The sequence below is a fragment of the Lynx canadensis genome, chromosome B1 (genome assembly GCF_007474595.2).
Source record: "Lynx canadensis isolate LIC74 chromosome B1, mLynCan4.pri.v2, whole genome shotgun sequence".
Classification (NCBI taxonomy): Eukaryota; Metazoa; Chordata; class Mammalia; order Carnivora; family Felidae; genus Lynx; species Lynx canadensis.
In genome coordinates this window covers 25961626-25988796 of record NC_044306.2, presented here as the reverse complement: position 1 = coordinate 25988796, position 27171 = coordinate 25961626, and the positions used below count along the sequence as shown (strand labels likewise).

The following is a 27171-nucleotide window of genomic DNA, read 5'->3' as shown; positions in this document are numbered from 1 at the left end:
AGCCCTACCTGGTGACCGTGCACAGAGGAGCTCTACTGCTGTGGAACAGGAGGATGCCGGAGCCCTTCTCCGTGTCAAAAGAGCCAGACGTAAGGAAAATGATCATCCTGGCAGAGAATCAGCAGGTTTCAGGCGAGTCTTCCTGTGTGGGGTCATTCTCTGAAATCCACTTTACCTGCCTCTTAGTGTGTTTTCAGAGGAATCTTATGTTGGCAGTTGTCCCGACCCACAGGTCAGCAGGCCTTCTCCTAACTTCCCTATCCTGGAAGAGTAAGAAGCTGACACGTTTCTTAAAATTTGCTAAATGACCCAAGACCCCGAGCAAATTCATAATAAACCTCTGGCCATAAAGAGATCCATTTAATTTGTTCTAAACTACTTTCCCAGACAGGTTTTACCAAGGAACCCCCTTCCTCCAGGCAGCAACATCTTGCGGAGCATCGTGTGCAAAGCTGCTCTGGGGCTGTGGGTACGAGGAGAAGCGGTTCTTTCCTGCTGTTGAAGCTGTACCTGTAGTTCAGATTGCCCTGCTTAAGGCTGGCTTACCTTTCTCTTTTCACCTATGCCTTTGGCCTGGAGCCCAAAAATCTGATCCTGGATCTTGCGGCAGAAAAAGAAGAAATCCTATCACAGGATTCAGGGGGCTTTGTCAGCAAGAGTGGCCAGAAGTCCAAAGGAAGGGTAGAAACAAGGAGGGCAGACTCATTCTGTCCTCGATGTGCCCACTCCATAGAGATCTCTCCTCTCCCTCTTCTGTCTGAACTGCCTTACCTTTTGATTCATTGGTTTGTTTAGCCTGATTTTCAAGGCTGAGAAACATGAGGCATAGGAACCTATCTCTTAGGGAATAAAGTGTGCCAAGGAAAGGTTAACGTTTTGGTAAAAATCCAACTTTGATTATCCTACAAACTGATCTGTTAGGTTGCTGTGCTAGTTGTTGAACGTACTAACTGGTAACTTTTAGAAGCGAAACTGAAACATCACAACAAGGGAGTGTCCACATTATGCTGGTCCCTGTCCCAGATCACAAGACGCTATAGCAGGGAGCCAGACAGAACAAGTCTGGCTGAAACTTTATTTTTTATTCCTAGCATATGGCATCAGGCAGTGAAAAAAAGTTGGTAGGCCTGAAAGGAGAGACAGTTTGCCGAAATTTGAAGCCATTAGACGATGGGCCAACGCAGCACATCTAATCTAAGGATCTAGGCTTTGAGTCCATCTCCCTGCTTGTCCCGATGAGGTGGAGAAATGGCACTACCCCACCGTCACGTGGTTTTGGAGGAGGGGGACAATGGGAACACATCTCTGTTGCTGAAACCTTAGGGACTGATTTCCTGAAGCAACTGTTTATTCTAGATCCTGAGTTGGAAGGGGCAGCCACAAACGGCCCCCCCGCCCTTCTTCCGGCGCCCCCTCTGCTTTGCCCCCAATCCTCTGTCCCCTGTCAGAACGGGGAGGAATGCGTCTCTCAGGAGTACCTCTGCGATGGCAAACGGGACTGTCAGGATGGCTCGGATGAAGGGAACTGTTCCCACTTCTGCAACAGACCAGGTTTGTCACCGTCTCCTGTCTAGTCCTTTGTGCCAGGCATATGATGCCACTCTGGCCGGGCACATGCTATGAGGTACCATGTTTATATTCTAATCACACTTTGCTTTCTTAGATAAATTGTCATCAATAAAGGTCAGAGTCTGTCAGAATGTGGATTCTACCAGTATCCGTTTTATCACATTGAAGGCAAATGTTCTACTGGGTGTAATTTAACTGGTGCTTCCTTGCTTCCTCATATTTGCATAAGTTTTCCAGGATTTGCCTTTAGAAAGGCTGAGCCATAAAGTGACCTAAATAGACCACTTGTAACAGATTTGGAGTGTCCCAACAAGTGTTTAAAGTAACCAAACCAATATGAGCGCTTATGAAACAACTTAGTTCAGCTTGTTAATATAATTGGCCTGAGTACTTTACTAAAGCTTGCTCATGGATTAGATAAGCTCTAAAGCTCACACAAATACGATGCAAACTCCAGGATGAGGGGGAGTTCATCTAATTTTATATTATTTATTTTTTGAAATGTTTACTTATTTTGAGAGAGAGAAAGAACAAGAGCAAGGGTGGGGGGCAGAGAGAGGACAGAGAGAACCGCAAGCAGGCTCCATGCTGTCAGCACAGAGACTGATGCCAGGCTCGAACCCGTAAACCGTGAGATCATGATAGGAGCCGAAACTGAGAGTCTGGCGCTTAACCGACTGAGCCACCCAGGCACCCCGAGTTAATCTAATTTTAAGTCTTCAGTATGACTGAGTATATGATGAGAGCCTCCGGTCCTTTCCATTTTAGGAGTCTTCCAGTGTCTGAACAGAAACCAGTGCATTGAGGGCAAGTACCACTGCGACGGGGCTCAGCAGTGCTCTGATGGGTCCGATGAGCTGGACTGCTGGGAGCCCACTGAAGATTGTTCTTTGCGTTGTGACAACAAGACCCGCTGTATCCCTAAGAGCTGGCTGTGTGATGGCAACCCAGACTGTTCTGACAGGAAAGACGAACAAGGATGTAGTAAGTGCCATATGGCTCCCTTGGAGTGTTTGAAAATGCATTACGGTTGATTCTCCTTATCTGTGATAGTTATATTCTATAAAGTTGCCACAAACACTGAATAAGCAGGTGTCACATCATTGCTCGTAGAAAAAAATGCAGGGTGAGGTTTCGGAGAATCTATCGCGATAATATTTTTGTCAACCAGTCCATGTGTAACCTTGTTTTAGGAGTATTGCTGTTTAGAGACCACTAGATAATATATTGTTGACTCATTAACACTGAAGTCAGAGCCAACAGCATTTTAACTCATGCCTGAGCAAAGCTTATCTCATACATATATTTTCTCTGTAAGGCTTCTTGCACTCATGAATGCTAGACAGCCTTTCTGCACTATACTTGGGGGCCTATTTAAACAGCAAAATCACCAAAAATACAAAACTGTGGGAAGTATGGCCCTAAACAGACTGCAGAAAGACACTTGTTTCCAGTATAAGGACCAAAACAAGAAGGCAGAGCGCCACCTTGTTTGATCGCAACTGGAAATGTGCGTTAACAACACAAATGTTTTGCTGCTGTATATGTGCATCTTTTTTTTTTTAAGTTTATTCACGTATTTTTAGAGAAACAGAGACCGTGTGAGTGGGGGAGGGGCGGAGAAGAGGGAGAGAGAAAATCCCAAACAGGCTCTGAGCTGTCAGTGCAGAGCCCGATGCTGGTCTTGAGCCCGTGAAACCGTGAGATCGTGACCTGAGTCGAAACCAAGAGTCGGACATCTAACCGGCTGAACCATCCAGGTGCCCCGTGTATGTGTATCCTCAGATGACCAAAACAGTGTGGGAGCACAGATTTAGGAAGGGTGTTACAAATTTTGGCAAGTAGGCGAATGTGCAAATAATCTGCAAATAACAAAGATGGACTGTACTTACCACAAAGTTAACAGAGTAGGACGGAAGGTTCCAAGTTGGAGGGACAAGATTCCCATTAGTGGGAAACCAGTCTACTTGACAGCACATTTCTTGAGCTAGAATCTCCCTCCTTGAAGATTTTAATTTTGATCCTAGGTCTTCTCATGTGATGGGCTATCCTCATCTATAGGTGTTACCACTTTCCCCTCTTTTTTGTGGGGTACACGATCTTTCTTTTTAGTCTTCCCAATGACTTGTTCCAAAGACCTTGATCATTTTGTGGGAATAGGGTAGAAGAGAGATTTTGGAGAAATTGAAGTGAGCAGAAAAGGGAGCTGGTCGAGGTACCATGATGGATTTAAATGTGGAGGTGACTGGGTAGCCAGATGATATGACTGTATTCGTGCTTATGAGAAGAACATTAGGAGGAAGAACCCAAGGTATCATTTACTTTTCAATACGTATTTGTGGTTTTGCCTGGGATCTGACCTTTTTTCTTGGACCAAGCAACTTCTGTCTGTAGGAATGGAGCCCATGAACAGAACATGTAGGGTATGTTGGATGTTGTGAGAGACTTTCTCTTTTCATGGATGACATTAAGGTCCTGCAGGAGAGTCTTCCTCCCCAGCCTATCCCAGTGTCCTTCCACATGTCTCCGTCCCTGTCCTCTAGCCCATGTTCTCCAAGACAGGATTTTTCCGGGCAAGCTTAGTAGGCCTTTTCTGACCTAACACTGCTCGAACCACCTTTGAGGGCCAGGGTTTAGTTCCCAAGGTGACAGCAGGAGACTGAAGAGTCTTCAGACCATTTCTTTTGCCATCAAACTGCTTCCACCTCTGGCTGAGTTCTTACCTAAAGTTCTGTTTTCCAGTTCATGCAAAATGCAGCACACCTGAATTTCGATGCAAGAGCGGCCAGTGCATATCTAATTTTCTGCGCTGTGATGGCAATCAAGACTGCCTGGACCACTCCGACGAAGAGGGCTGTCCTGTTGATTTGCCTCCGCGGTGCCCGTCAGGGGAGGTGAGGTGCCGGAGGAGTGGAGAGTGTGTGTCAGCAGAGTGGCTATGTGACCGTGACGTAGACTGTGAAGATGGAACCGACGAGAAGGTAGTGTACCCTTCTTCAGAAAAAACAGACTCCTCGGGGCACCTGTGTGGCTCAGTCGGTTAAGCATCAGACTCTTAATTTTGGCTCAGATCATGATCTCACCATTAGTGAGTTTGAACCCCATGCTGGGCTCTGTGCTGACAGCGTGGAGCCTGCTTTGGATTGACTCTCTCTTTCTCTCCCCCCCCCCTACCCTGCCACTTTCTGTCTGCCCCTCACCCACCCCAAATAAATAAACATTAAAAAAAACTTAGGGGTGCCTGGGTGGCTCAGTCGGTTAAGTGTCTGACTTTGGCTCAAGTCAAGATCTCTTGGCTCATGAATCTGAGCCCCTCGTCGGGCTCTGTGCTGACAGCTCAGAGCCTGGAGCCTGCCTCACATTCTGTGTCTCCCTCTCTCACTGCCCCTCCCCTGCTCATGCTCTTTCTCTCTCTCAAAAATAAATAAATGTTAAAAAAGATTTAAAAAAAAAGCAGCTTAGAAGAACAGATTTCTCCTCACAACAGGAATATGTGCTTCCCTCTAGAAAACTTGAGAAAATACAAGAACAGAGAAGGCTCTCCTCCTTACTGCTCAGAAAGTTACTCGTAACTACATTGAAGTGTCCAAAGTGAGAAGATCTCCTGTTGAAACAAAAATGTTTAAGAGGTTTTTATTGTAGGTTTTCAAATGTTCGGTCTTAATGGCTGTGGCTTAAGTGTCCCACTCAGAAGCTCCGCTCACCTGTCACCATGAGGGGCACTGAGGCTGCCACATTGTATGTGAGGTGCAGCCTGGCTAGAATCCTACGGCTTGTGTTGGACCTTAAGAAAGTACTTACTCCTGAGTGTTTTTTCCCTCATCTGTCAAATGTGTGGAAGATGTGGCTGCTGGTACCCGAGGGGCTGAGAATGCATCTGAAGGTTCGGGGCTACAGCAGGCGTACAGATGTCCCCTCCCCTCTTGTCCCAGATCTGAGTGTCCAAGTCAGATTAGGTGCAAATTGGTGCTATAACTTTTAACATGCTAGGGTGTGGGTTTGATATGGTAAAACAATCTAAAGAAAGTTTCTAGAGCACATTCTTATGTTTCTTTCTTTTACTTAAAAATTTTTTTGATGTTTATATTTGAGAGAGAGACAGAGCATGAGCGGGGGAGGGGCAGAGAGAGAGGGAGACACAGAATCCGAAATAGGCTCCAGGCTCCGAGCTGTCAGCACAGAGCTCGACGAGGGGCTCAGATTCATGAACCAAGAGATCTTGACTTGAGCTGAAGTCGGACACTTGACTGGCTGAGCCACCCAGGTGTTCCCATTCTTATGTTTCTTAAACGAAGACCTTTCTTCCCACTTCCACCCAGGTTCAGTTTACCTAGAACTCCTCACCTAAACTCTGGCTACTGAGAGTGTTTCTCTCTGAGTTTTGGGGCTTTCTCTGTCCTCATTGCAGAGGGGACCTGAGCGTTGCCTCGTAACCCAGGCCTGTTCTCCCTCCGAGAACCGCTTCCTGGGCTCTGAATGCAGGTGTCGCTGACGGAGCCACTGTCTCCGCAGGACTGTGACCCCGAGGAGCTTCGCTGTGGCTCCAGGCAGTGGTCCTGTGCCAGCGGGGAGCGGTGCGTGCCTGACGCGTGGCGCTGTGACGGGCAGAGAGACTGCGGGGACGGCAGTGACGAGGCTGGGTGTAAGTGCAGGGGCTCCGGTTGAGCGGGGGAGGCCTCAGGGGCACCGGCTGCCGGCCTCCTCTTGGCGTGAGAAGCCAGCTCCACAAGCAAGCGGTGCGGGCACTGACATCTACCCCCTTACCAGAATGGAGGCGTCTTGATGGCACGTCGTTGCTGCAGGAGGGGTGTTCGGGGGTCGGGGGCGGACTATAAAAGTAGAAAGTCCTCCTCTCCAGGCCCCCCCGAGAAGTGCCAGAGTTCTGAGTTCCAGTGCGGCTCCCGTGCCTGCCTCGACCTCCGCCTGGTGTGTGACGGGAAGGAGCACTGTCCCGATGGCTCCGACGAAGGCGGACAGTGCGCGTGGCCAGCATGCAGCCGAGCGCGGTGTTCCCACGCCTGCTACCAGTCCCCGCACGGGCCTGTGAGTTCGTCCAGCTACTCTTCTCCAGCAGCCATAGACTTGGTTTAGCGAAAGGGGGCTACGTCCTCACTCAGGCTGTCCCTGACTGCTCCGGAGGCTCTAAGTCTCATGTGGCAGAGCCGCCCCGACCCATCCTCTGATGTCCCCTGAGTCCTTGCCAGCTCCTAGGGAATCCCGTTGAGCTCCTTCCCCATGTCGTGTCTCCTGGAACCGTAGCACCCAGCCTGCAGAAACTCCACTGCCTGCGAGCTGTGAGCTCAGGGGGACACGTGGGACTGAGCCAGAAGTTTTGAAGGAAGTCCCTTCCATGTGTGTATTTGGATGTGACCTGCCCTTAAACTGAGGAGAGCCACAGCCTGTGCACTGGTCTGGCATTAGTAGTTGGCCGAACATCATGAACTTGCCTGACTCTGATGGGCAAGTAGAAGAAAACGGTATTCTGATGTCCCATCATAGTAATGTCTCTCTCTGTTGGCAGACTGCCGGTCTGCCAGTTAAGTCTCCATGCCTCTTACTGATTCTACTGGGGTTCTGGGGTGTCATGGACTGAACTTGGACCCCTTTGTTGATTCAGGAACCATGGTGGTGGCAAGGGTGTGAGGTGTGCAGCAAGGTTGATAAGACAGAGAATGACTATATTAAAAAAATTTTTTTTTACACTTATTGTTTGAGAGACAGAGAGACAGAACACAAGTTGGGGAGGGGCAGAGAGAGAAGGAGACACAGAATCCGAAGCAGGCTCCAGGCTCCGAGCTGTCAGCACAGAGCCTGATGCAGGGCTCGAACTCACAAACCGTGAGATCATGACCTGAGCAGAAGTCGGATGCTCAACCAACTGAGCCACCCAGGCGCCCCGAGAATGACTATATTTAAAATGAAGTTGGTTCTGGGGCACCTGGGTGACTCAGTTAATTAAGCGTCGGGCTCTTGATCTCAGCTCTGGTCACGATCTCACAGTTTGTAAGATCGAGCCCTGCTCTGGGCTCTGTACTGATAGTGTGGAGCCTGCGTGAGATTCCCTCACTCTCTGTCCCTCCCCAGCTCATATTCTCCCTCTCCCTCCCTCTCTCTCTCTCAAGAATACATAAACATTAAAATTTTAAACGAAGCTGGTTCTAAGAACTTTTTTGTTTTCAGCTGTTGAAATTGAGTGTATCACCATGTGCTTTTAATAGCAAGGTGAGGCCTTTTCATCAATGTTATGTATCGATGTCTCCAGGAAGTCTTCATGTTTTTGAAACTCATTCAGGTGTGTGCTTGTGAGCGAGGCTTTGAGCTGGAGAGCAGCGGCCAAGTCTGCAAGGACGTGGATGAGTGCCAGAAGCCAGGTGGTCAGCCTTGCAGTCAGACCTGTGTCAACACCGAGGGCTCCTATGGCTGCACCTGTCACCCTGGCTACTCCCTGGAGCCTGATGGCCATACCTGTAAAGCAGCAGGTAAACCGGAGCCCGGATGTCTCCTCAGCCCCGGATCAGGAGCTTTGAGCTTCTAAATTTTCCAGGAATAACAAGTGCAAATCTCCTTTCTCAAGTCCTAAATGCCCCTGCCTGCTTTCTGTCTGCAGAGCAGGACTAGCACGGTCCCCAAGCCCCCTTTTTATATGTAGCCATTTAGGTTGGGTTAGAGTCTGAAGGTGTCTACAGATAAGGCATCCTTATAACAGAACCACAACTCCGGCTTCTGTCGCCACCGGTCAGCCTTACCTGAAGTTAGAATGAGTGTCAAAAGTTCCAATAGGCACTTTGTTCCTGCCCACCATGCACAAATCCTTAGTTAGAAATATTGTTTTCAGTTTACGCTAGCCATGCCTTTCTTCTGAGTATCTTTGAACTGTGGGTATTAGCTCAAGTTTAATAACATCGAGGGGAGAACTACTTACATACCAGCTGGCTGGTGTCCCAGCCCTGGCAGTGAGAAGGCAAAGACGACTTTGTTCTCTTATTCCTTAGCCCATGCTGGGTTCAGCAATCAAACTCCTTAAGGCCGTGCTGAAAGCGGTTCTAATTTGGCAGGTACCGAACCAATCCTGCTTGTGGCAATTCAGTTCAGCCTACTCCTCTATGGCTTGAGGAGCTTGAAGGAAGATATTCTGGCAACCGTAGACAAGAACATGATGATTTTCTCTATTGACTATGACTTAGTGGGGCAGAAGGTCTTCTGGACGGATGTCGGTACGGAAAGTATTAAGTGGATAAGTATGGACACCAAGAAGAAAGGGACCATGGTGAAAGGTATGTCCCTTTGCGCAGACTTCATGCTGCCCTTGTGAATTACATATAGCATGAAAAATAAAATGAGTGGCCATTAACATTCTAAACACTGATTTCATTAAATCTTCTTCACTAAAAGAGATCAAAGCCTGCTAATTGGCTGGAAATGGAAAGATGCGTTGTCACCCCAGAAGACAGTGGGGGCCAAACTGTCAGCCAGAGGCCATTATTTCTAATGGCCGTCTTCCTCTAGGAATAGAACTTGGGAGTATTTTAAAGATTGCTCTGATGGGGATGCAGGTACTCGTAGGAAAATGAATTAACATGACATTCAAGCCTGAAGCCTAGGAGCCAAAACCCAGTAAAGGTTGTAATTTAACCTCGATTCACATGTTGAATAGCTTCCTCTCTTCAGGGATAAGGTCAGACTGTATAGTGGTCGACTGGATCGGAAGGAATCTGTACTGGGTGGATGGGACGGCTGGCCAGATTTTGGCAATTCGGCTGACTGCCGTCTGGAGAGGAAAATCTGAGCACACGATTGTCCTGGATGATGACGTGACTCAACCACAGTCTTTGGCTTTAGATCCCCTAAACGGGTGAGTCCGGGGATCACAACGCCAGTGAGGTCCTTTAGGTTTGTCATTCCTCCTTAGTTCTACCTTGGTTGTGTTCACCCAACACAGAATGAGTGAGTAAAAACCTATCTGACTTGACTTTAGATCTTATGGTGATGTGGGTCAACCATACACATGGTAATTGTAAAAGTTTCTGGTAAAAGTCCTTTATTTCAGTGAAGTGAGGTATAGGTATGCTCACTTGCTGGCCCACCTACACTTTCTTCTGCTAAAATAATGCTCCATTCAGAGGTATATTATTTTATGGCTTTAAATGGCAGGAGGAAGGAGAATGGAACTAGGGATAGTGTTTAATTTATACTGATGTGCTTGGTATTAGTGGAGGAAATAATTATGTGTTGGGCTTGAATCTAGGTTCTTCCATCCAGAGTCCTTTCTCTGTGGAAAGGGCCAAGAACTTAGAGACCATGTTTTGTATCTGTCAGAGCCAAACCTTCACTGGGATGGCCATGTGTGTATCAAATGTAAGAACAAGATAGAGCAAAACTTAGGATCCAAAGGTGACCCGTATCAGGGACCCTCTGCTTTTCTCACCCTTTCAACACCTTCAACCAGGAATCTGTTAACATGGTCCTCAGGAAATTGGCAATAGTTCCTGATGCATCTAATGGCTTCAATTGTGACTAAGAATAAGGTCTAAGGCACACATCTTCCCATAGAACTAGCCTACTTTCTCGCCCAGAGAAGATCGGCAGGTTCCCTGGCTGTTTTCCAGGCCCAGAACTAAGGTATTCCTTGGCTGCTTCTATAGCTGTTATGATATTTTATCTCCAAGTAATGAATAAACAAGCACTGTAAAATTTCAAGGGAAACTTTCTTTTACCACTTCATAATTTTTTTTTAATTTTTTAAAATGTTTTTATTTATTTTTGAAGGAGAGACAGAGCATGAGGGGGGGAGGAGCAGACAGAGAGGGAGACACAGAATCTGAAGCAGGCTCCAGGCTCTGAGCTGTCAGCACAGAGCCCGACGCAGAGCTTGAACCCACAAACTGTGAGATCATGACCTGAGCTGAAGTTGGACACTTAATCGACTGAGCCACCCAGGCGCCCCAACATTTGTTCATTTTTGAGAGACAGAGAGAGGCAGAGCGTGAGCTGGGGAGGGGCAGAGAGAGAGGGAGACAGAATCCGAAGGAGGCTCCAGGCTCTGAACTGTCAGCACAGAACCCTATGCGGGCTCGAGCCCACAAACTGAGATCGTGACCTGAGCCGACGCCGGACGCTCAACCGACTGAGCCACCCAGGCGCCCCAACCACTTCACAATTTCACATAAGGAATAGACCAAGTTTGAGGAAAAAAAAATAATTGGGCTGGAGATCAGTGTTTTAAGGAATGAATCAATATTTTCTGTGAGGTAATACTTTAAAGCTGACTTTCATCTGTATAGGTTAATGTACTGGTCTGAAATCGGAGGAGAACCTCAAATAGAACAAGCCGGGATGGATGGTAGCAGCAGAAAAGTACTCATCGATCAAGGTCTTGGCTCGCCAACCAGCATAGCGCTTGACCAGTTTAGCTGGAAGATATTCTGGTCTGATGACAAATTTCACTGTATTGGCTCTGCTAATCTAGATGGCACTGGTATTACTGTAAGTGTCCCTTGGTGTTAGGCTGTATGTAATGTCTTATGCCTTGTATAAAACTCATCCCAGAAACTTCATCACCACCATTTTAGATGCTGCAGCTAACTCGAATCAAGAGCCCCTTTTCAGTCGCTGTGTTTGAAGATGAAGTCTTCTGGTCTGAGATGAAGACGAGAACTGTACAACGCATGAAGAAGACAACAGGCAAGGACAGGGCTGTCCTCATCAAGCGTTCTGAACAGCCGTATGGACTCAAGGTCTACAGTGTACTCTTCAAAGTTTGCCCCTCAGTCTCCCTAAAAAGGCCATATGTATGAACTTCCCAAGTGCAAACTAGTGACATCCTTCTGTCATGATTAGAAAGCAAGATTTACTCATTAGCTATTTGTCAGGATTCGGTGATGCGTAGTAACATCTGGCTGCTTTCTTCCAGATCATGCATGAAGTGCTCCAGCCCAAGTCTACCAATCCTTGTCTGGACGCTGGATGTTCTCACTTGTGCCTTCTGAGCCCACGCCCCAAGGGAAGCTGTCGTTGCCCAGTTGGACTCCTGCTCGCAGACGATGGCACCACCTGCGTTCCACTCGAGGAGTCTGCATTTATGTTCCTTGTGTTGCCCACAGTTATCATGCAGGTACTGTTCCACAGCCTTACGTGTCTGGGCCTGGGCCACAGTCCATTTCAGACCGAGTAATTTGCATTCCCCACGCACAGTTATACATAGTAGGGGCCCTTGCCCTTGGAATGTTCTTTTTTTTTTTTCTAATTTTTTCTCTTTTTATTTAGTGTTTGTTTATTTCTGAGAGAGAGCAAGAGAGAGAGAGTACAAGCAGGGGAGGGGGAGAGAGAGAGGGAGACACAGAATCGAAGCAGGCTCCAGGCTCTGAGCTGTCAGCACAGAGCCCCATTGTGGGACTCGAACTCATGAACTGCGAGATCATATCCTGAGCCAAAGTTGGATGCTTAACCGACTGAGTCATCCAGGCTCCCCTAAATTTTTTATTCTTTAGTCTCTGCACTTCATCTGGGGCTCAAACTCACAACCCTGAGATCAAGAGTCACATGCTCTACCAACCAAGCCAGTCAGGCATGACCCCCACCCCCTTGGGATATTCTTCAAATACAATTTAAATTCTAGCATTCACTGTGTGTTGGGAGCTATCATGACCAAAATAAAGACCAAAATAAAGAGGCTATGAAATGAAGACCACTTCTTAAGAAATAGCACATCAGAACACAGGTGAGGGATCTGAGAGTGGGATTAATCTCGTTTAGTTGTCCAAGCATCTCACTGGTGGTGTGGAATAATTCTAAATACAAGCAGCTCAGCTGGGTTCTAGCCTGGTGGGGGAGGGTGAGTGGGTGGGGGAGTACATTTTGTGAGGGAACTTTTCTTAAATCATAGGAGGTACCAACAAACAAGTCACTTCTAACTTCTGTCCTATAGAGACGATTTGTCAACTTTGGTACTTTAAAGTGACAAATGTTGAGGGGTGCCTGAGTGGCTCAGTTGGTTAAGCATCGGATTCTTGATTTCGGCTCAGGTCATGATCTCACAGTTTGTAACAAGATCGAGCCCCACAAGAAGCTCTACACTGGTAGCATGGAGCCTGCTTGGGATTCTCTCTGTCTCTCTCTGCCCCTTGTGTGTGTGCACACACATACTCTTTGTCTCTCTCGCAAAGAAAGCTGATGAAAATGAAAAATGTTGGGGTGAAAGATTGACTTCAGTTTCAGTAAGATATTAATAGTGGAGTCTCATTTAACGGAGAGGGCCTTTCATATGTAAATGTATCAAATCAACACCTTGGACACCTTAAACTTACACAAATGTCATAGGTCAATTATAGTTCCAAAATTTACAAAATAAAGGGGAGGGCATTTAATGAAGGAGTACCTCTTTAAAACCCATGGATTCAAGGACTTTTAAGTGCTTAAAGCTCCATGAAGGGAGAAAAATAACTGCTATCGGTTTTTAGAAGATAAGTTCAAACTCTCATATATTCCAAGCAGCGTGACGTTAATGCAAAATCAAAGTGAAGAATGACACTAGATTCAGCTGGTGCCATCCACCTAATTTTTTCCCCACAGATTTATCTGAAAAATCTAGAAGCGTTACTAGGACAGCCAACTTTACCAGAACATAGGATACTTCCCTTTGCCACTGTGAACCAGCTTGCATCCTTGGACTACCTAGTCCAAGAAAAGGCTCTCTACCTTTCAGAGTTGGATAATGGTGATATCAGGCTACTGAGGCTCAAAGAATCTGGAAAACTCTCTTGGAGGAAAATCCTATCCGTGGAGGGGACCGTGATCGACTTTGCTGTGGACTGGTTGAGTGGAAACATATATTGGATTGACAGTGAGAATCCCCACATCAATGTAGCTTCCTCAGAAGGTCAGTGTCCCACTGTCCTGTTCAGTGAAAACCTCTACCATCCTGCCTCTGTTGTGCTCCACCCACCCTCTGCAGTCATGTGCTTTGTGGACCTGGGTTCCCAGGAGGATGGTGGGCGTGGGTCCAGGATTGAATGTGCCTCCATGGACGGCAGCAGGAGGAAGATTCTGTGGCAGAAATCCCAGGTCCCTGCAGGCCTGACCTTTTCGGATTCGGGGACCCGAGTGTACTGGGCTGACACTGGTAAGCAATTATAACATATGCCCTAAATGTGAGTCCGAAGGACTCTTTGGCCAGAGTGAAATAGTGATGTCCTGCTTTCTGGTCTTCAGCCATGAAGACCTTCAAATAGCATTTAGGTCTGAGTTTATATATTCTGTACCACCTTCCAAACAAACACAATGATTCCCCATTCTGAGTAGAAAGTAATAGGCCCCAGAATCATGCAGTTGCCCCTTTGTGAAGGAATAAAATCAAGAACTTAACAAATGTGCACGAGCAAATCGTGGTGTATCTCTGTTGGAGTGAATGAAGGAGAGCTGTCCTTCAGAAAATGCATGGTAGATCATATCCTCCTGGAGGGGAGGCAGGACAAGACCCGAAGAGCTACAGGATAGAGTATGGTTGTTCAGGCTAAGTGAGATTAACTAAGCCTCTCTTTCTAGGGAGAGGACTCATAGAAAGTATTCAACAAGATGGCTCTAGATACAGAGTAGACCGCAGAGGAATCGAGGGCCTTAACCTCTTTACATATGGCCAAGGCATGATGTTCTGGACAACAGTTGATGATGGTGGGTGTCTTTGTGATCTGAATTTACTCCTGGATCTCTAAAGCAAATCTGTTAATGCTTAGCATTGATCTTTGGTAGGGTCTTTCTTCTGGAAGAATAGTTAAGCAACTTCTCTAATCTAACATGTATATGTAACAGAGATTCTATGACTTGGGGAAGCTTTTATGTGAAAAAATATTATTCTTTATATACGAACAGGCTTAATCCTGTTCTACCTGAAATTTCTGGCTTTCATTAAAAGCTCTCTGTCTTAGAGGACATTGTGATATGGTACAGAGAGAACTGGGCCAGGAATTGGAACCAGGTAGTATAACTGCTATGCTGCTTGGTAGCTATAACACCTTACCTGTAAAATGAGGACAGTACATGACTCACTTGACTAAATATGCATGGAGGTACTAAGCGAATTACAGAACATTCTGTACTTGCAGGGAATTTCTCGAATTTAAAGCGATTGTCCTAAACCACAGTGTTCTAGTATGTCGTTTCTGGCTAGCATCCAGATTTGGTAAAACTGGAAAACGCTATTTAAAAGCTGTCTCTTTTATAATTTCCAAATGCTGGTCCATTGACCACTTGGGCTGGCCACATCACAACTGCAAAAACAAGTTTTCAGATCCTACCCCAGAGATGCTAATTTATTAGGTATGTAGTGAGATCTTTGCTTTCTGTTGTAAGATCCCCTGGTGATGCTTATCGCAGAAAACCATTTTCAGAAATGTTTTAGAACAGTGTTTAAAATCATTACCCATTATTTGCATGGGCTATATTTAAATGTCTCATGTCCTAATTTTCTGTCTTTGTATATCAGGATGTGTACGAATGTGCTCAACATAATTTACACCTGACTTTATTTTGGAGGAAGGCATAGAACTGTTTTTATTTATCTTAAATTTCTTCCCAGAAACAAGATTTAGAAAAACACCTGTCTCTCTGGTAAAACTCTTGTTACTCAACTGGAGTTGATGCAGATAGGGTGACAGTTTCCATACTGAGCAATTTCTTTTGCACAGGAAGTTGTCTTAGAAGTAGAATGTGCTTTTCTTAAAAAAAAAAAAATTTAAAATTTACTTTTCTTCATGATATTTCACTGGCTTTTGTTTCAGCCCAAATCACTAAGGTTTGGTACAGCAAGGCAGAACTTTCTGAAAACCGGTGGTTCCAAACAGACCAGAAGATTGTGGATTTAAAAGTTTCCAGCAAACTTAGTCAACAGGGTAAGCAAAAATTATGACAACACTGAAGCCTGCTGTGCTTCCCCCACGAAGGGGACCTTCCACCCCACAATATCTCCTTGAAATAACTCTGTTTCCCATTAAATTACTTTGGCAAATTCTTGTGGATCTGCATAACTCTCTTGTCTTTATGAAGTTCTATGCAGTATAGTTCTGGTATATAACTAGTCCTGTTACTTACTGAGGAGATAAAACACAGTGGTAAGTATATTGGGCTGGGGTTTGATATACTTGGGTTCTATTGTGGATGGAATTACATCTGTGGTATAATGGGAATTGTCTTTTATCTCTGCAGTGGAACTGGTCTTTATTCTACTTGTTGTCACTTGTATCTACTTGTGGTGTTAACTAATCCTTGGAATACCAACCTGGGGGCGCCCAGATGTTTTCTTTTCTCCAGTGTTTGGGTAGAGTGATGATGGGCTTAGTTAAAATAGTAATAGATAAAAGTCTTTTCCTAGTTGAGATTAACACCAACAATGTGAGCTCAAATAGTTAACCACATCTACCACTGCCGTGTATATTGAGTATTTTGGTCTTAAGTGATTGCTGCCCCATTGCTTTGTTTTGGAAAGCTAAACATGACTAAAACTGGTGTTAGTCATGCTTAAACTTCTGAAGGCTTTCCAGAGAGAACCTTTTCAGAATTCTTCAGTGTGGATTAATGGTCACCCAAGTGATAATAATCTGTGGCTTAGGTCTGAGAAGCAGCAGAAGGGTCCCTGTCACTCCTGAAGCAAGTTTTATCTGCACTATATACATACCTAGTCTACTATTCCTGGAATATCTCAAAATAAAACCTTACTAGAGGTTAAAGCTTAAGATCTAAGCCTTGCAAAACCATGATCAGCTATAAATGGCTGACTTCTACTCAGAATCTTACAGAGGGAGAATAGACACCACAGCCTTCATGTTTTCATCTAAAGACAGCTTTATTTCTAAGGCCCTTCTAGTGTTATTGTTGGGTGCTTGATGTGAGAGAAAAAGGAGAACTCACAAGGGGGTCTTGGATGGGCCAGAGTTCAGAGCGATTTTTCTTAAGCTTCTCACTTGTCTGAACTCTTAGCCTTCTGAAGTCATCATTATCCATGAAGAAGAATCACCAAACACTCAGCACCTGGTTGACCAAAAGGAGTTAAACTAAAAAGCTATCTACTCTGGAAAAACACATCTGGGTCCCATAACTCTGATAGTCTGTTTGTAGAACGTCTGCAGAAGACCCTTCTGAAACCATCTAAATCAATGTTTTTTTTGGGGGGGGGGTATCTACAGGTAGTAACAGCTGCTCAAAGGACAACGGAGGGTGCAGCCATATCTGTTTGCCAAACCCTGAAGGACCGACTTGTAAATGTCCCAGTGGGTACTACTTGGCTAACATAAGCAGATGTGTTAAAGCTGTTCAGTGCTCTGAGCCATCACAATCCTGTCAGGATGGTCAGAAGTGCATTTCCATGAAGCAAGTTTGTGACGGTCATGTTGACTGTCTGGATGGATCTGATGAAATGGGCTGTGAGTAATTCCTATCCAGGACCCCACTGTTCATCACCATGCATGACATACTTTCAATATTTAATAAAATAATTCTTAATATCTCAATCTAATTCTTAATATCTAATTCTGTAGTATCCCTCAAGCTTTTATTCTCTAGACCATAGCCTTGTTATTACAGGCACTTTTAAACCGAACAGCAACATAAAACTTCTATGGGAAATTGGATATCAAATTATATAGACACCTTCTGGAAAGCTAATGTGTCCTCCCATTCAGTTTTAGAACAGGTATTATGGTAGCTGCAAGGAGTCCGACAGTTTGTATGTTGTCTGAAAGAACATTCATTCAATTTAGATTTGATTCTGTGCATTTAAATTGATCACATAGTGAGATAGCCCAGGAGGAGGAGGTTGGGCAAACGATTTGACCTGTCTTGGTTCAGCTCCCCGCTGTTAATGTGGAAAAAGCACTTTTCTATGTCAAAGAGTTAAGGAATACAAGAGCATGCAAATAAAGCCGCCATCTTAGTACATACTGTTGTCATGTTACTTCTTAAATGCTAGCTGGTAGATGGTCGTTACAGAAATGCTGCTGCCACATAGGGCCTTCATGGAAAGTTGTTGTCCTGGCCAGTCAGCTAAGCGACTGTGATGTCTAATGCTGTGGCAGTCACTATCCTCAAATCTACAGCTTTGGCTCCAATGGTATTCAAGTCACGTGAGCTGTAGAATTGAAGAAACAGTGGGCTCAGCACTGAAACCCGTCATAACTAGTAAGAAAACAAACTGGAAAAGGAGTCTTATAGCCAAGGGTTCTTATTGCTCAATTTAAACCTTCATCTTCCTGAAAGCTGACTAGATGGAATACCAGTTGTTATCCCTAATCAATTCATCTTAAATTGGAAAATTAATAGGTTTTGACTCCCAGAGTTGATTCTATGGTCTAGTGAATGAGAGTGGTTTTACAAAACGCCTTGTGTTACAGTGACTCAAGCACACACGTCAGTGAGTGAGAAATGCATTGCCCTCACCATCTGGTTTTAAAACTAAACCAGAAACCTAACATACACTCTCCTGTCTCCCGTCCTGATGACAAAGCGTTGGCTCTACTCCTCAATCAGTATTTCACCCTGACTTTCACATGAAGCTTCTTTGGAGGGGATGGTATTGGGCACATAAAGCTAGACTGGCTTCCTCTGGATATACCCAACTGTCAAAGACCCTAAACTGCCCAGGAGTGGAAACACGCCTGTAACACCAGCTAAGGCAGAGACAGCAGGTGCTGCTGTCTTCCCTCCCAGGAGTCTGGTCTTTAGCAGTTTCGTGTGGAATAATGCTTGTGCCAACAGGGATGGAGAGTATGGTGAAACGTCTTCAACGCAAACCCAACTTTCAGACTGTTGGTGAGAAGCGCCCTGTTGCCCACCCTCTCGCGCCCACCACTGCCACCAAGTCCAGTCCAATATTTGCAGCTAGTAGATCTCGCTAAGCCAACAGTTTACTTGGGCTCAAAAAAAAAAAAAAATCATGTTTACAGATAAACTTACATCTTAAAAATCTTTCTAGAGATTTACCATTTAGATCCACCACACTATTCCTTATAGAATAAAACATTTTGGTAATGGAGGTGGTCTACCTTGGCTAAAAATGGGCACACCGTCATTTATAAATAGATTGGTATGATAGGCTGCTCCTGAAACCAAACATTTTAAGTGCCTTACCATATGCAGGTTTTTGTATGTTTTTAATTTTCTGTCCAAAGGTTATGGTAATGATAAGTTCAGACTTCTCTGGTTAAGTCTTCTGGAATTCTTGCTCTTCTGAAATAGTTCTCAACTGACACATATGTGTATATACCCACACTCCTACCTGTTTTTGTAGGTACCTATCCAGATAAAACCCATTCAGCACCAACATCGAAAAATGCAGAGGCCGGTAAAAGGTGGACCCTAAAAGCTGAGCTACCTCTCCAAGCTACTGAGTCTCCCAAGGCTAGATATCCGGGGCCAGAAGGGATGAATTATCCTCTCAGAAAAACACCCATCCCTCCAATTTCTGCTAGAGAAAGCAAGACCTCAGAGACCAAGGGAAGAGGCGAGCCTGTTCATCCCAAGGACTCACAGAGGGCAAAACATCTGCCGTGTAGCACCGACTACTGTAATGGGCGGGGAGTCTGTACGGTGGTAGGAGAGCTGAGAAAGTGCAGCTGTCTGATGGAATATGGTGGAGAGTTCTGTGAAGAGCCAGCACGTGGACCCGCCCCTGGCCACATCGCCCTCGGCGTAACCATTGCCTTATCAGTTGTCCTGGTAGCTCTGGGAGCATTTGTTTATTTCAGAAGAGAACACAAATTAAAAAGGTGAGCAGTTATTAATGTCCTCACGGGAGAGTTTATTCCCAAGAAGGCTTATAAAATAAGATTAATGGGGTCGGAGGTATGGCTCCATCCTAGAAGCCTGTCCTCTGAGAAAGGATTTGGGTGATGAAGCAGCCCTCACCTGTTAGATGACCTACAGAAAAACAACAGAGGCGACGTCTTTGAGTCAGACCTGGGGCAAATGAGATTGTAAGGGATTTATGAGGCACTGATGGAGGTAAGACTGCCCTCAACAGCCATTAGTGGCATAATAATCTCAGGGATGAAGTGATGAGATTCTTTACCAACGAGGCAGAGTTAGTGCCAATGATTGTTTGGAGGCAAATTCAGAGGTGTGTTAGTTTGCCAGACTGGGTGTCTTAACAAATTTACTTTCTCAGTTCTGGAGGCTGGAAGTGTGAGATCCATGTGTCCGTGGAGTTGGTTTCTCCTTGAATTATGGATGCAGACTTCTCCCTGTGTCTTCACATGGTCTTCCCTCTACATGTCTGTGTTCTAATCTCTTCTTATCAGGACACCAGTCATATTGCATTGGGGCCGAAACTAATGACCTCACTTTAGCATAATTACCTCTTTGGGGGTGCTTGGGGATTAGGACTTCAACATTTGAATTTAGACAGGACGCAACTCAGTCCCTAACAGGAGGTGAAATCAACTCCAGAAAGATTTAAAGCAAACAAAAAGTTTTGCGTAAAAGCAAGAGAGTCACAGGATTAAAGAAACAAATGAGGATAACAAATTGCTGGCTAAGGGTAGAAAGGATGACGAAATTGGCTTAAGTATAGGAAGTTATAGAAACTGAAGAAACTGATTAGGTTACACATACTGGGCCAAGACATTAAGCAGCCTGTGTATCAAGAAATATGGAGAGAAGGAAAGTTTTAAAAGTTATGTCTCTGTCCAGCGTTCACACAATGAAGAGAAGGCCAGGAGAAATGGTGTATCTTTGCCCAAGGTAACACTGGTTAATAGCTTACTAATGTTAAAACAGACTGAAATTCTACCTTTGGGATACTGATGGTCACCTCAGGTCTTTCTACCACATTAATTGGCTTTTTTAAAAAAATGTTTACTTAAAAAAATTTTTTTTAATGTTTATTTTTGAGAGAGATAGGGCATGAGTGGGGGAGGGTCAGAGAGAGAGGGAGACAGAATCTGAAGCAGGCTCCAGGCTCTGAGCCATCAGCACAGAGCCCAGTGCAGGGCCACAGGCTTTGAACCCACAAGCCGTGAGATCATGACCTGAGCCAAAGTTGGATGCTTAACCCACTGAGCTACCCAGATGCTCCATTAATCTCCTTTCTTAAGTCACCTATGTCCGATCTCTCATTGACCCCAATTACCTAGTTTCCCCCAGTTGAGAAGATGTATTATTTTGGAAATTAAGTGAATGCCTGGTAACAAATCATAATTGACTCAAGTATTGCCCATTCTAGATCATTTAATTCATTCAAAAGACAAAATAGAACATCATTTCCATAATGATAGCCTTTGTTTGATAGGGGATGAGTTGGCCTTTCTAATCATAGCCCGATCCCAGCTTCAATCTCCAGGAACAACTCTGATGACTGTTTCTTTGATTTTTAGAAATAGTGCAGCAGCATCAAGAAATATGACCCACCATAATGAAAATGGCCAAGAAGAGGAAAATCTAATGAATAGTGAGACTTTTGTCAATGAAGCCTATGACGAGCAGGTATGCCTGGGAAGTGTCTTTGGGGAAAACAGATTGTGGGGGTACAGTGAAAGAAGGTCCCTTCTGAAAAATCCGAGCTGGGCAAAACTAGGCAGTGGTAAGTTACAGAGCTTTTTGTAATTGGTGAATGATGCCATTATGTGTGTGAAATGGATGTCCAGTCCCTTGTTTATGTTTAGACTCTGTTCAATCTCTAGTTCAAACTGAAGTGAAATATGCATGAAACAGTAACCTAGACGTTCAGCTTTTGGTGAACTTCCACAAGGAGCTCAGTCATATGGTGGGGTGGGATGTCATTAGAGTTAGCTGGAGTTACCCCTACAATTTACATCCCTCTGTGAGCTGTGCTAACATCTTTGTTGTTTGACCACCTCTGTGTTTTGCTTTGTTTTAACATAGTGAGTATTCTTGGGCACCTGGCTGGCTCAGTCAGTAAAGCACGTGACTCCTAATCTCAAGGTCATGAGTTCAAGCCCCACATTGGGTGTAGAACTTACTTAAAAATAATTAATTAAAAAAAATATATATATTAAGGGACACCTGGCTGGCTCAATCAGTGGGGCATATGACTCTTGATCTCGGGGATGTGAGTTTGAGTCCCATGTTGGGTGCAGAGATTACTTACAAATAAAATCTTAACCCCCCCGTCCCCCCCAACCCCTGCCACAAAATAACTATAGTTATAGGGTATTCTCTAACCTCAAGTCTCTTTTCCAACAGGAACTGTTAACTTTACAAACTGACTAACCTGATGAATACAGGAGCTGGAACATCTCAATAAAAATGGTTTATACATTGTATTGTGTGCTGTTTTAACATCTGCAACTTACTGTAACTGCATGTGCTAAAATGGTAATTTATTAAAATAACTGCTCTTTAAAATTGGGAGAGTTCATCTGGTTTTGTTAGTGGGTGTTGGCAGACTCATCACCAGCGGGGGTGGACGTCAGTACAGGCCCCAAGTGATTTAGGTCGTGGCTTGTTCACAGAAACTTTCTAATCCCCGCGTGCGTGGCCCCAGTTCTAGTCAGAGGTTCTGAATTTGAATCTTCTCTCTGTCACTAACTTTGAGGTGTAGTTAATTGCTCCAAACCTGTTTCTCAGTCTTGCAAACGGGAATGATCTCTCTCGAATCTTTACCTTTCAGGTAAAGGTCAAGTTTCTGCAGTGTAGCAAGCGTTCAAGTATTAGTTCTTTACCACTCTCTGATACCTACAAACTTAGCACTCGCTTTTGTTGAAAATTTATAAAAACCGTTAATGCTCTCATCTGACTCTAAAACCAAGTACAGTTGACTCTTGAACAACACAGGTTTGAACTGCACTTATGCGTCCACTTAGGTGCAGATTTTTCCAATAAGTACAATATTGTGAAGGTGTTTTCTCTTATGATTTTCTTAGTAACTTTTTTCTAGCTTATTTTGTCAGGTTACAGCATATAAAACATACAATGTACAAAATATGTTAATTGACTGTTATGGGTAAGGCTTCTGGTCAACAAGAGGCTGTTAAGTCTTGAGGGAGCCCAGTTATATGTGGATTCTCTACTGCCGGGGGAGGGCACCCCAACCTCTGTTTGCTCAAGAATCAACTGTACAGGTGAATCTACTTCACAGATGTAGAAACTCGACCAGACGATTTGTCTAAGGCTTCCTGAAGTAAAGTGGGTGGACACTGTTCTCAACACAGAGTTAGAGGTGTGGACCAGGATGCATTTCAAATAGCTCTTGCCTGCCGGGGAAACATGTGATGCTACTTAGATCCCAAAGTCCCTTTGGCCACTAATACTTCCGCTTGCCTTCGAGATGACATCTTCCTTCACACTTATGTAAGGAATCAAGGGCACTGTATCAGTGATGGGAGACGGGTAACTGCAGTATTGTCTAAAATTGTCTAAAATAGCAACCTTGGGCAAATCACTTAATCATGAAACTGTTTCCCCAGTGATAACAAGGGGGCTAACAGAACCTCTCTCAGGCCAATCGAACATCCCATGAAAATACAAAAATGCCTGCACACTAGAGACTGAGAACATGTTTAGTTTACTTTCTTACAAAATGGGTTTGTATAGGCCACCGAGCATAAAGAGAAGTCCTGGGCTTCTTACTGTGAGTGTGGTACGCAAAACAGACTGTGCTTTGCAGTCAAGTATAAAAATTCCCAAGTACTTGACCAAATAAACAACCACTGTGGGCTCCGCCTTTCCTGATCCTGGGAGATGCACAGAGCAGCATTAAGTTGATCGGGTGCTTAGCTGTATTTGGCAAAAACCATTTCAGCACCAAAGTGCCTAAGACCTCTCTCATCCACAGAGGGAATCTTAGATTTCTCTTGCTACCTCTCCCGAGAACCATCTCACTGCCAAGTTGGCCATTGGCAAGGCTCTGCCTCTCTGTGCAAAAGTGAGTAAAAATGCCACACAAGAATCTGGCTTGAAACCATGCACGGATGACCTGTGGCAGTATTAACACTTTGCCTGGACACACTTCAGCCGTCGCCTTCACCTCCTGTGGACCTCAAGCCTCCATGGGACTTCCAAGTCTCGTGTCCTGGCCAGCTCCGTCTACTTCCTACTTCTGCAAGCTGTCCACTAGAGTGCAACTCCTGGCTGCACCTTCTAACCTGCGGGCCTCGCTTCCAGGTTAGATCCCAGATAGGACCTCCGTTTCCTCTTCCTGGGGAAAAGGGTTGCTGACTGCAGCCAAATCTGTGTGTCTGTGGATGCACCCCTTCCCTCCACCTTCTGCCCTGGCTCAGTTATGTCTTTTCTCTTTGTTCCCCTATGAATGTGTGTCTAAGTATTATGCCACTTGAATCTAGTTCAACACATCCTGTTACGCTTTCCTTATAGTTAAGAGTTTACAAGACACATCTGAATGTCCTTTTCACCGGAAAGACTTAAGTATAAATGTTAAGCACCCATTCATAAGGTGAACAATTCCTAACCATCCCTATCCCCAGAATTGGGTTTAATTATATCAGTTTCATAATCTTACCTGTTTGGAGCAATGGCATATTAACTCTAAGAGCTGCCTTTTGTGATGATCTCTGTATTAGGTGTTAATTTCTTAATTTTTTCTCCACGTAAAGAGCTGGAGTAGTAAACCCCGTGGCAGATATAAAATTTGAATTTCCTTATAGGAATTCAGCATCTATAGTCTGTTGGGAGGTTTGGGTTCTCTTCTGGAGAGACCAAGGAGCTTTACCAAAGTTAACTGGTTCATGCTTTAGAGTCAAGGAGCCCTATGCAAAACTTGACCTTTTATGTTTATAGCCAGCAGTTAAATACTGTATACTCTCTTTAGGAAATAAATGGGGGATCATTGATAATGGGAGGGATCCATCAAGTTCCTACTATTTTAACTGCTGAAAGCCTTCTGAAATTCAAGAGAAACCAAGAGCCAGAACATGGAGTTAGTTGCCATCAGGCAATTTACAGGTCAATGAGCTTCCTAAACCTTCACTGTTTACTTATTTTTCTCCTCTTCACTGCACCTAACTCTTACCTTTCACTCTCAAGATACTAAATTTAGAAAGGCCCTCTGATCACATTGAATCCATTCTTCCCCGTTGTACAGACAAGAAAGCCAAAGTCCAGCAAGGGCAGGTTGCTTACGTTATTAGGAAGTCCAGCAAGGGCAGGTTCCTTACGTTATTAGGAAGCATATGCCAGCCGCAACCCCCCCCCCAAATTCTAGTAAAACCGTGGGGACCCTCAGCCCTGTGATGAGTGGCAGCTCTTTGGGGGGCACTGGCACGATTGGAAGCCAAGGTGTTTGGGGGAGAGTGGTGGTGGCCATGTTGAATGGCAGAGGTGCTCCTCACCGGTGAGTTGGCCTGCCCTGCCTGGCTCTGTGCCTGGACCTCACGCTGGTTTATGAATGTGGCTATGATGAGGGAGCATAAGACAAGCGGAGGGCCAAGCACAAGCTAGCACACCCATCCCCCAGGTGGGTTACGTGGGATATTCCTCAGGGACCCCTGCCTGCCCAAGAACAAAGGAAAGGAAAGAAAGCCAATGGTTACCTGATAGAGATCACAGTCGTGCAGGATCTGAGTCTCCATCAGTTCACAAATATCTTAGTAAATTATAAGAAAAAGGCAATCTTATCCATAGCCTAATCTTCAGAAACCTACAGACTCAGCTTCCTGGAGCCCCAACATCACCCTCCCCTCCATAGTGATGGGGGGAAAAAAGGCAAGAAGGAACTGGAAGGTTAAGTTAAATTTCCTCATAACCTGCAGCCCATTGACAAATACTTGAGGCAAATACAGACTATACCATTTCTTAGGTCTTAATCATAATGCTTTGCTAGAGGGAAAAAAAAAACTGACCTTAGCTTGACAATAGCAAGGCCTCCAGTAATGTGAGTCTTTAGCATATGGAAATCCCTCTAAGAAACTTCCTCTTGACTTTATCTCCCAACTCCATAGCATATAACCAGTCACTCTTCACAACCCCCATGTAGCTCTGTCACAGGCCCTGTCCCCGTGCTTTAATAAAATCACCTTTTTTGCACCAAAGACATGTTCAAAAATTCTTTCCTGGCCATCAGCTCCAAACCCCACCGTTACCCCAAAACCCCCCAGCGGCGACCGCCTCCCTGTCAGACGTGTTGGGCAGGCTGGTGGGACAAGAGTGCTGTAGAACTGTGTCTACCTCAAGGTTTAAGCCCTCCTCTCCACACACCAACACGGGAGAATAAACCTCCTAGTCAGTGCTGCCTCTCCCAGGCCCTACGCCCACCCCCACTCCAAAACGCCTTGTCTGTATTTTCCTTGATTTGGACCAAAGCCCTTGTTTTCCTGTGTTCAGTCCTGTGTAATGGAGATTTACTGGAGGGGCTTATTTCACAGCTTGCAGTGTGGGGAGAGAGGAATGTGGGTGGAGGTCATTGGGAAGACTGGATGAGAATTGCACACACATTGTGTTTTTGTTTTTTCCTCCCTGGCCCCTCACACAAGCTTTTATTTGGAATAATGATGGCGAGATTGTGAGCAAGGGAGGAACAGAGAGGGAGACACAGAATCCAAAGCAGGCTCCAGGCTCTGAGCTGTCAGGACAGAGCCCAATGCAGGGCTCGAACTCATGCACTGCAAGATAATGACCTGAGCTAATGTGAGACGCTCAACCAACTGAGCCACCCAGGCGCCCCTAACTTAATAAATTGCTAACAGGCCCTGAACAAGTGTTAGTACCCATTCTGGGACTATAAAAATGCATAGAAACCACGCCCTTACCTTCAATTTAGAGGTGAAACAGGAAAGTACCCCAAGAAAACGGCACACTTGAACATGTGGATGATGTGTTCAAATAGGACACCTTGAAGCTGATGGGGGAGAGCAGCCATTTAGGGTGCGATGGCACAGGGGAAAACTGTGAAAAAACACAGGCCTTGGCCAAGCCATGAATGGCATTTAAGCTAAGAGTGGATGACACACAAGGAACATCCTGAGGCTTTTAAAGACATGATTGACAGGTCCTCATTTTAAGATACGGGGGTAAGATCCAGAACCCTGGGGATGTGATGTGGCCCTGAGATTCAAATGTCTTTCTCTGCCTGCTGCATTGTGGGCTATCTATATACATCAACAGAACAGGATGTTTCTCACCAGTTAGTCACAAACCAAATCGTATTCGATTCTGAACACATTCTGTGAGTGCAGAGCCCGACGCAGGGCTTGAGCTCACTAAACATGAGTTCTTGATTTGAGCTGAAACCAAGTGAGCCGCTTAACCGACGGAACCTCCCAGGTGCCCCTTGATTCGGACAACGTTCTGTAAAAGACTGCATTTGTTCCAGACAGTATTCCCTCCTAGAGAAGCGGTTAACCTGACAACAGGGAGAGGGCAGGATTTCCCAAGGCTTGCTCAAAGGTACCTCCTACTTCTTCCTGTCCTTAGCAGATTGTTCTAGAGTGAGACAGAAGCAAACCACCCTGGTGCCTGGACTGCTGCGCCATCACTGTTCTCTCAGCCAACAATGTTCCCCTCTCCCTTCTTTCCATTCTCGGGTCAAGCCATCACCCCCTTCCTGGCTGCCTTTCCTAAAATCCCACTCTTTTTTTCCCCCAGCCCTTGGCTCTGGTCTGTTATTCATTTTCCTTGTACACAGCTCTCCTGCTAGAGTGTGTAAGT

General features: G+C 45.1%; 1 protein-coding gene across 1 annotated transcript; it reads left to right on the top strand.

Annotated features, from left to right (window-relative positions):
* Nucleotides 1-858: 858 nt before the first annotated feature.
* Nucleotides 859-21831, top strand: LOC115511836 (low-density lipoprotein receptor-related protein 2-like). Its single transcript, XM_032593058.1, has 18 exons — nt 859-1551; nt 2338-2553; nt 4312-4604; nt 6052-6211; nt 6428-6612; nt 7862-8048; nt 8625-8843; nt 9238-9421; nt 10851-11052; nt 11139-11303; nt 11480-11680; nt 13138-13687; nt 14110-14235; nt 15342-15452; nt 16743-16979; nt 18842-19319; nt 20925-21033; nt 21754-21831. The coding sequence occupies exons 1-18, from the start codon at nt 1236-1238 to the stop codon at nt 21778-21780; spliced, it is 3966 nt and encodes a 1321-aa protein (XP_032448949.1). The 5' UTR covers nt 859-1235; the 3' UTR covers nt 21781-21831.
* The last annotated feature ends 5340 nt before the right edge of the window (nt 21832-27171 follow it).